This window comes from Oryzias melastigma, linkage group LG18, assembly GCF_002922805.2.
Source record: "Oryzias melastigma strain HK-1 linkage group LG18, ASM292280v2, whole genome shotgun sequence".
In the NCBI taxonomy this organism is placed as follows: Eukaryota; Metazoa; Chordata; class Actinopteri; order Beloniformes; family Adrianichthyidae; genus Oryzias; species Oryzias melastigma.
Window position 1 is genome coordinate 8,634,638 of NC_050529.1, and position 10,624 is coordinate 8,645,261.

General features: G+C 37.0%; 1 protein-coding gene across 3 annotated transcripts in view; it reads left to right on the forward strand.

Moving 5' to 3' along the window:
• LOC112156334 (glucosidase 2 subunit beta) overlaps window positions 1-10,624 on the forward strand; it is a 167,222-nt gene that overhangs the window by 103,726 nt on the left and 52,872 nt on the right. For 2 of the 3 annotated variants that reach the window (XM_024288577.1, XM_024288578.2), the window contains exons 10-11: window positions 2,037-2,106; window positions 5,846-5,935. In XM_024288577.1, coding sequence (XP_024144345.1) covers window positions 2,037-2,106; window positions 5,846-5,935 — 160 coding nt within the window. The remainder of the gene's footprint in view (window positions 1-2,036; window positions 2,107-5,845; window positions 5,936-10,624) is intronic. The other variant, XM_036216544.1, reaches the window with a different exon arrangement.

The window sequence follows — 10,624 nt, forward strand, 5'->3', positions numbered from 1 at the left end:
TGCACATTTCCCCTCTGTTGCCACAGCGCCGGGCCCCAGTGAGAATTTCTCTGACGTCAGAGACAAACCTGTCTACTTTCAGGAACTTAGTGAATACACAGGAAAAGAAAAACACAAATGTTGGAGAGGCAACGCAGTTGGATTTCTGATCATCTCATTTCAACAATCCTGACAGCCTCTAACTTCTAATTTAGGGTTTTTATTCATTAGTGAAATTATTTTGCCATAATTTTACTGCTGCTGTAGATTGTTAACCCTTTAACACCAAAGTTCCAGTGTTGACGTTCTTTGAACTACCGTAATTCTTCAATCGTTTATGCAATAAAGTACTTCCAAAAGAATATTAAAGCAGAGAAAAACAGTGTTTAGGCAGTTAGTGTAAGCTAGCTGACTAGTGCTGGCAGAAACAATTATTTTAATAGTTGACTAATCACCGAATTTGTTTTCTAGTTAGTCGACTAATTGTGTCATGCACAAAGTGGATGTAAAACACACTTCTTAACCATCTTTAAACTAACTAAAAACTAGATATATAGCATTTCCTGTGATAATGCTAGAGTGAATGCTGTAAGCTGAATTTGGCTGCCAAAGATGCCAGTTACAATAGCTGAACATGCTGAAATTGATAGCTAAAAACGCTGAAATTGATAGCTGAAATCGCTGACGCTAATAGCTGAAAATGCTAAAGCTGATACCCAGCTTAGATATCTGTTAAAGTCCATATTAGCCTTAAAAGCAAACAAAAGCCTACGTTAGCCAAAACAGCTAGCATGTAGCTGAAATAATAATAAATTTCAATACAGCCTAAAAAACAAAACAAAAAAAGCCTAATTTAGCCAAAATAGCTAGCATGCCGTTGAAAAATTAGCTGACCTCCAAATTAGGCTAAAGAAACTGGAAAAAAAATGGAATTAGCCAAAACAGCTAGCATGTAGCTGAAATATTAGCTAATCTCCAAGTTAGCCTAAAAGAACTTAATAAATGCCAAAATTGTCCAAAAACTAACAGAATGCTGATATAACTTTAAACCTTACAACACTTTGACTCCGTATAATATAATCGACTATTTTAATAGTCGATTAGTCGATTAATCACGGCAGCTCTATAGCTGACTCAGATGGGAAGAATTTATTGTGATTATGGTAATTTAATTAGAATGTGTGGTCATCAAACATGAGTTGAGAGTTAAATTAAACTTTGATGATCAGAGACTGATTCAGTAGTGGCGTGTGGGAGCTTTTAATTAATGCTAAGGATTTAAAAATTGATCACGACGGAGATATTACTATTTGCGTTTTTTTCCCAGCCATAATAATACGACACCGAGTCTTTCATATAGAATAGAGCTGCAAAATAAAAAACAAGTTTCTTCAAACTGTAGGTGGTAGACATGCGCCAAAAAGAAGCCATGCTCGTCCAGTCTGAACACCATATGCCTACGTGCGTTCTAAAACACCCTTTTATGGCGTTCTTGAGCGTACGTCACATGTCCGATGCACATATAGCATAGGGACGAACAATCTGTGTCAATATTTAGTTAAAATAATATGCTGTGAATCTTTCTGCTTTTTATTTGGCTAGCACCAATTAAGCTAACATTTTTAACCACATAAAAAGTCTTAATGAAAAAATGTCTTAATTTGTTTATAAAACAAACTTTTTCAAAAGCTTTTTCCCCACTTTTTTTTTTAATGACGAATGTGATTCATACAAATTGAAAGTAGACTTTTCAGTTTTGTTTTGCTAGAATGTAAAGTTGTGACAAGTGTGCATTTAACCAGAAAAAAACCTTGTTTTTGTCTTTGGTACCAACATATTTCTGTTTTCAGTCTCATTTAACAAAATTTGCCATTTCAAGAGACTAATAAGCTCGCCTCCCTGCACATCTATAAATAGTATTTAGTGTTTGCATGCCTGTGTTTTCTTCTTCTCACAATCCTACATAAGCTAGTTGATATTAAGAGCCCACTCTTTGGCAAACCTGATCTGATGACAGCTCTGAATTGTTAATTTGCCTGACCTTTTGTTTTGTCTAGTTGCAGAGTGGGAGGCTACCAATCTGAAGAAGGTTGAAGAAGCTTATGAGACCGTCAACATGGAAATAAGGTGAGGCAAAATAAAGAATTAAGAAGGGGGTTTTTGTTTTTAATTCTCACATGTTTTTTGCCTGAAACTTCAACACTTTCTGGGAACAGTGCATTTCGCTTCTCACTTTCCTAGCGGGGTGGCGTGTCTAACCAGGACTTAAAATAGAGAACGGGCCTACTCACAACACACTTAGTGGGTCGTGCTACAGTCCATTTGGCCTCCAACGTTTGCTATTGTAGCAGTTTTGGTTCTGTCCCTGGATATTGACCCAACTTTTGGGGGTGTGGCACGGCACTGCCCCCAGAGCGGGATGACTGACCCCTGCTGGATGGATGTACATGCTAGCCAAGGGACCAGCAAAACCCAATGGAAGCAACCACTTCTAATGAAAAGTCTACACTGAAAAAACAAAACCATTGAAGCAATTAGCAAAAGTGTGTTATTGTTATATCCCCAGAGGGCAAACCTGACATGAGTCCATCCATTAAAATTAAGACAGTGCAGGGTGCGCCCAAAGTTTGGTGTTTTGTTGGCTGTGGTTGTAATTGTGTCGTCCCTGGATACTGGCCCCTGACCCGCCTTTTAAAGGTGTTGTACGGTACTAGCCCCAGAATGGGATCGCTAGCCCTAATGGATCATATTGCCAAACGGAGTCAACACTGCCCCCTGCTGGATGGACGTACATGCTAGCCGTGTCTGTTTGGTGGCAGTAAAAGGAGTTTATGCGTAGAGCCAGGAACGGTGAGTAATCAACCCCTTGCGGCGCCGTTGGCACGGCACAGCTCCACTGGTGCGCTACGAGTAGGTCTACTTCCCCCTGTGCTAAAGCACTGTGGAAAGATGCTCAGTAATGAATTTACACTGCGTGATACCTAAGGCAACTTTTAATGAAGGAAAACAAATGCTTTTTTTTTTTTTTTTGTGCTCTGCGAAGGGATGCTACTTCCAGCTTATTTTCAGCTGGGGAGTGTCAGCCTGGGTGGGAAAGATCCGGAACAGTTTGGATCCATTTTTGAAAGAAACTTACACCTGAATCACAAATTAAAAATGTACCTGTCAGCACAAGGGATTACCTTAAATATGCAGAAAGGTTGATTTAGAGTGCTTTAACACAACTGCTAGAGAAATGGAAAAAAAGAACCAGTTTGGATTTACATCCATGCTACATACTTACTGTGTTTTCCTAGAACTCTGAGCCAGCCAGAAAAAAGCTGATAAGTAGTTTCTGTGGCCCTTTGGGCTTGCAAACTGTTTATTACTATAAGGAGTGCCAAACACAGGCATAGCAGTTACCAAAAGGTCAACATTTTTCCCCCCAAAACAAAAGAAAAATGCCTGCATGCTGAGAAAACAGTAAAAAGGAGCTGGTCTGACCTTATATATTCTCTAATGGCTCTTTGCCCACCTCGCTGCAAGGCAAGGAGAGTTTATTTCGTAATGCACTATTTGCACCCATGGTAATTTGAAGTACTTCACAGGAAGAGACAAAGTAAAAGCATGACGACAAAAATCGTATTTGAAAAGTAAATTACAAATAAAATAATAGAATAATAAACAATCACTTTTAAACAAAATTTAAAAAAGAATGAAAAAAAAAGACCTTCAGTCATCATACATGAAGTAACAATATGGAAGCTTGTCTAAAAAAGAAAATTGTTTGAGATATAATCAGCATAAAACTGAAACTGTTTCAATGTATTTTCCGAGTTCATATGAATCTGACATTTCAGAGACGTACTTAGCTACAAACCGTGGAGAGACTTGTGTAACCTTCCGATCTTTAACCTTACATTCACATCGAACGCAATTTGCTTGTCAGGGGGAACCAATTTCAATGTTAAGTCAATATAGGTCTGTGTACGTCAATGGATGTCAATGGATGTCAATGTATGTCAATCTACGTCAATGTATGTTAATCTACATCAATGTACTTCAGTGTACATCAGCGTGCTTCAATGTACGTCAGTGTATGTCAGTGTATGTCAATGTACGTTATTGTCTGCCAGTGTAATTATTAGCGGATAGAGTCCAAACCCAACATTGGCTGATCCTTGCAGATCATACTTCTGAACTTTTTGATACTTTTATATATATATATATATATCATTTAGATGTCTTATATTTTATGTGGCATAGAGGCAGAAATACGGCTGGAAGTGGCCGTCCGATGGTGAACCTCACCATACTCGGAGAGTCTCTGAATGATCTCGTGAACCCAGACATGGCGAATTGTCAGTGGCTTTTTAAAAGCTCTTAAATATAAATAACCCTAAGATACTCTCTCTACATCATCCATGTCTTCCACAATGTAGTATTAAGGATGTTAAAAACTTTAGACTGTTGCCCCTCCTACACGCAAATTTGCACAACAAGCGTCAGGTCAATCCAAACACTTTTGGTCAAGCAGTTTATAATAGCAAACAGAGATGGCTAATGTTATATTTGTACAGATATAGATGTGTTTTTGTCTTGAATCCACTTTTAAACTCCTGTAACTTTTAAAGAGCAATTCACATAAGGGAAACTATAACAGACATGAAGGCCATGACCTCTCCGAGACTCGCAGTTACGCGACCTCCATTGCCTCCTTGACCCCGATCCAGCATCCCTCCAAACCCCCTTATACCACCCTACCTTATCAACCTCAAGCGGAACAATCACCCTCCCCAAACATTTGTTAAGCCCATTAGCAGTTCTGAGTTCTGGATATGGAAATGAGGGCTTGTGCACCGTTGGAGATAGGCCTCACTTGCCTTATCTGCCATTAGTGACGAAGAGCAGCTCTCGCCAGCACAGATAATTGGATATACTGCATCGAAATTGGGCTTTAAAGCGGCCACCTCATCAACACGCCATCCAAGCTGTCAGTCACGAAAAGAGTCAAGGAAAATATCGCTACACGGTTATTAAAACTGTTGCATGTCAACAAATGTTTCGCCTAAAAGCTTTTGCTTTGCAGGAGATGACTGATTAAGCTCATGCTAACCTTCCTCTCAATATTTCTTCTTCTACAGTAGCAGGAAAAGTATGTGTACCATTTGGAATTATTTGGATTTCTGTAGGAACTGAACAGTGTTCTGTTTTCTAAGTCACAGCAATAGAGTAATAGACTACCGTATTTAAAATGTCTAATCAAGAAGAAAAATACCATATATAAGTTGCACTTTTTGGAGAAAAGTCTGACGTTTCAGAAAAAATCCACCAAGCCCAGCATAGCTAAAAATAAATAAATGAATGCCAGAATGCCAATCTTTTGATCTGTTTAAGAAAAATATCAAATATTAAGAGGAAAACAATCAGATTCTCTTCCTTGTTTGTTTTGGACGACATTTCTTCTGCCACTGTCAGTAGGAAATACTGGGAAAATAACAAATATATAAACCCATTTATGTCTTAAAAAAAAGCACAAATACGTCATCCTGAGTATAAGCCATAACCTTGGCTAAACTATAAAAAAATGCGACTTATACTCAGGAAAAATATTGTATTTCTATTACTATTACCACCCTAACATTATATGGTTTTGTGCATTTTTTTAAACATAACGTGTACGAAGTTATAGCGCAGGGTGAAAAAAGAAAATTGATGTAATTTTTTGTGCAACCTTACAGAACAGTGTTTATTAAACTCAACCTTCTTGTGGCAAACATCTTAAATTTAAGGTATCATCCTAACTATTACAACAAAGGTTTGCTGGGTATTGATTTGGCTGCATTTTAGCTGTAAGTAATACACTTTTTTTTTCTTTTTCCCTCAGTGATCTGCAGAAGAAGTTGGATATAGACTACGGGACGGACTGGGAGTTCCTGTTTCTGAACGGCCAGTGTTACAAGCTGACGGTGTACGAGTAAGTACAGGACAGATTTGTGTGCAGAAATTATATTTTGTCAAAAATATTATAGAAATGGGTACAAACAGTGGCTAAATACGGAGGAAAACTATAAATTTATTTAGGATTTTCAAAATAAAAGCAAAAATACTATGACAAATATGTATTATAAAAACCATTTATAAAGTAGAATGTCTTATTTTAAGGAAAAAAGATCAAAAACAATACAAAACTGTTTTGAGTGTAAAGATTTAGGATGCAAACATTTATTAACAAATCTGATTTAAATCCATTAAGTTGTAAGGTAGCATCGGAAATGTTCATGCTTGAAAATATAACAAAAATTTGCATAAGTATAAACATTTCTAATTATTTTTGTGAAAGTTGGGCAAATTGTCTGAAGAAATAGACAAGAAAATGTAGCTTTTTTTTTTTTTTAAACAGACACCTTCAGGCTCTTGAAAGTATCTCCAGTGTTGGCTTCAGCCCACGATGGTCAAAGGCCAAAAAAGGACGCTGGCATAAAGATGAAAAAGGTTAAATAAATGTTTGCAAAAACTTATGGAAAGCTGTCTTACCCGAAGGCCGACTGTAATGAAGCTTTATAGACAGACAGAGCTCTCCAGTAGATTTACCATAAGAGGGGATCTGCTCTTGTCAAGCATTGCTGACGTGTTTTTTTTTGTTTTTTATGGAAAGTAAATATCGTGTTGAAGTATTTTAAATATTGAACACATTTGTGTCAGCTTTGATTCGCTTTTATCTTAAAATAAAAGAAAAAGTTAGTTTTTACTCTAAATCAACGCAATTCATGCTAGCAACTGCTAACTTCATATAATTGTTTTTTTCTTTTAGTTTGCATTCAAGTCAAGTTCTATTTTTTTTTTTAATTTTGGATGAAAATAATATATATATATATATAGATATATATATATATATATATATATATATATTTTTTTTTTTTGGCCCTAAAGTACATGATATCATCCTATCTAAAGTCCGTCTTGCAGTTAGCTTAAGCAAGTTAGCAGTTTTATACTTTCGTATTTCTCATTTTTTGTTACTTTTTATTTCAGACAATTTAAATGACATTTTTGGCCCTATTAATTAATATTTTCTGCTACTTTTTATATGCTACTATGTAAACTTCCAACACTTTTTGTGCCAAGTTTGCTAGGTGTAGCGATAGCCAAACTTACGAGTGTAGCCAACTCAGATAGAAAATAGCTATAAGCTAACCTGGGCATTACTTTTAATATCATGACCTAATTAGCATTCTATTTAGTAATAAAGGAATGATACTGCAGAAGAGAAAAAAATAACTTAAAACATCAGAGCTATATAAAACTACAAATAAACCTATTTTTTGGCTTTTTTGCTCATTTTACTATAAAAATTTTAAATTATAAGTCAATTCATCAGCCCATTTCAGTCTAGTACCACGCGACATGTCCTAATTAGAACATTACCTTACTATACCAAACTGTAAAACTGCAACGTCGTGCATGTATCATTCATTTGCACTTTTAATGTGGCGGGGTGTTGATCTCCCTCTGGTCTATTGGAGCTCCTGTGAGCTAACTGTCGCACTAACTGTGAAGATTCCTTTGAGGTGGGCGGAGCCTCACAACAGTACTAGCTACTGTTCAGTCTTAAAACACCACAAAAGTCTCCAGAGACACCTGGAAGAGTTGCCAGATTTGTCACCACCTGGCAATGTAACGAGTTCACCTTTGTGTTGTTTTAGAAAATAAAAAGGCTCCCACTGAAACAAAGAATCATAGGGAAACTCAACATTTGTGTAGTTAAGACTAAAATGACAAATTTGATTCTGTCACAGCAACATTAATTGAAAAATATGTTAGCTATCTGTTCACATGGAAGGGTATTTGAAGTATAAGCTCTAGTGGTCATTCAAGCAACTGGAACATGTGGTACTTCCTGTTTTTTCTTCACATTTGGAAATGGAACATAGCTGACTTGATTGGGATCAGAGGTGTAGGAAAAAATCGTTTTGCCGATATATCACGATACTTATTTGGTGATGCTTGTGTTGATTTAAAATGGCAATTAATCATTTATGGGTCCCTTCAGTGTATTACTTTTGTGTTCTACTTTTGTTTTCTTATTCTGAAAAATATTTTATTGTGGAAATATGACAATGCTTACTGTTCACTTTAAGAACACATTTAATTATTTACACAGTTGCACTGCTTAACATTGTGATCATTAAATAAAATTAATTTTACCATTTTATTACAATGGAATAATAATCAAGTAGAATGTATTGTTTTAAGTTGTACTATTTAAAAAAAACAGTAAAAAATTGTTCAGTTTTGGGATATATTTCATGAAACATATCGTGAGCCGGGTTTCGCGATATATATCATATCACAAGAATCTTTCCAATACAGACTCTATATTTAGGTTTTAAAGTGACTTCATAGAGCTCCATATTAAAATCCCACACAGCAATCAAAAGCAAAGAACCACCTGAGTTTACCCAGCTGTCTTGAAAAAGGAAAGTTGTTTGCATACAAAATTAGGCAGCAAGGATCTATGTAAAGACACACCATTTAAAGGTTTGATAATCTGGGAGCTCGAAGTCGCCCTAAAGACGCCAAGGAGCTAAATCAACTAAATTTAATCAACAGAATGGGCTTCTTTTACTCTCTCCCGCTGCATCCCTGTGGCCCCTGCTGGGGTAGAATCTGTTCTCCTCAGGATTGCTTGCCAGCTGGAGCCTCAGAAGCTTGTGGGTGGTTGCAGTTTTGAAAGAAAATTATCAGAGATCTGCACTATGCAATTCTCACTGCAAATACATTTTTTTCAGGCAGCTTTGGTGCTTTTTGTCTGCCATTATTCTCTATTGTGATGGTTTTTTGCTTAGTTTGCCATTTGCAGATTGGTATTGGAGAAGGGAAAAACTGTCTTTTTGTTGTTGTTGTTCTTTCCCATCCCCAGAATTAAATGTTTTTCTCATTGTTCTCATTGCTGCTTTAGCAAAATGGTTCATATTTTTATTCTAACTTTACTGATTCACTTTTACCACTCTAAATACTGACATTTTTCACCTAATCATAAGTTGTTGTTCAGAAAAAAGCAGCTTACTCTGTAGAAGTAGGTGGGTGGGATAGTCTCCAGCATCCCCGTGTCCCCAGAAGAGATTAGGTCGGTTTAGAAAGTGAGTTTATGGTCTTTGGATGGGCTTGGATATGCCTGACGCTTCACTCCAGTCCTTTTTGGTTGATGTTTAAACCTTTAACACTAACACTCTTTGACATACCGTAAATCTTGGAATGTTTACAGTTATTGTGAATCATCTGCAGCTGACACGGATATGGACAACACATTACCTTTGAATAAGGTGTTGCCTACTTCAGAATCCACTAGAAAGCGGTTGGATTGGCTCAGCTGGCTGGGTGAAGAACCTGGGTTCTCTTCCCAGGTCGTGCAATGAGCTTAATCCATTGTGCATCCTTCGGCCAGACCCATCACACTGTTGTCTATCTGGGTCTCTCTGTCCTTTTAAAGTACAGGGTTGTATCAGGAAGGGCATCTCTCTGACAAACCTGTAGCGACCCCTGACAAAGAAGCCAAAAGTTTAACAACAACAGGTCCACTGGAATTACGTAAACCGCATAAAAGAGTCGAACAAATGTCAAAGGGCTGGTCTTAAAGGGTTAAATGGGAAGTGGTGAACTGAGTTTTAAAGAACCAAATGAACTTCAACTTCAACCAAAGAACAGAATTCCTTGAAAAAAATTATGTACAGCATGCTGGTCTAAACACAGTCTTGGAAACCGTTACAGATGTCTTCAGTACCTGGCCTGTAGTGCTGTATGTATTCCATACACTTACAGAATTACATTTTTTCACGCCATATTCTATTGTGCTCATATTTAGCTCTTTGATATCGTAGCTTTAGGTCCTGTGTTGGCATTCTTTCAACTACCGTAACTCTTCAACCATTTACGCAATTGACGAAATTCCAGAGGATTATGAAGCGAAGAAAAGCAGCCTTGAGCTGATATGAAGACTTCACTGTAGTAAGGACTTTACCGTAGTAAAGTCTTTACATTATAAGTGTAAATCTGCTGGTTCTCTCGCGGAGAAAAGCGGCTTTTACCACTATGCAACACTTTATGTTAGTAATGTGTTGCATTTGGTTCAAAGCCAAAATGAAAAGCCTCTTTGCATCAAAATGAACTGATTAACGTTGATAGCTTATGCGATAAAAGACTTACAGTATATATACCAATGACATATCTGGTATTAAAGGGTAAAACCAATAAAAAGTCTTTGTTTCAATAATAGTTTAGTTTGAACCAAACCCATAAAAGCAGCAACGTTTGCATGATATTTTACTTTACTGAGATGCACAACTAAAATGTGTAAAAACTGGTCACCAAACATTACAGAAACTCACAATTAATCCCGGACAAGCCCCCAATTTATGTTACAGTACTGTCTAGGGGCTTGTAAAAGGATGTATCATAAAGGTAGAAAAAATAAATACATAAATATCTCAACGACTCAAAAACTCTCACAAACAAACCAAGACTCAAAATAAGCTGCAAATTTATTTACAGAAAAACTCAAACTACACAAAAATAACCAAAATTAAAGCCGCAAGCGGCGTTGGATGGCCCGCAGTCGCTACCCGCCGTCACCCTCGCCGCTGCCCGCCCTCGCCGCCCTCTCCCT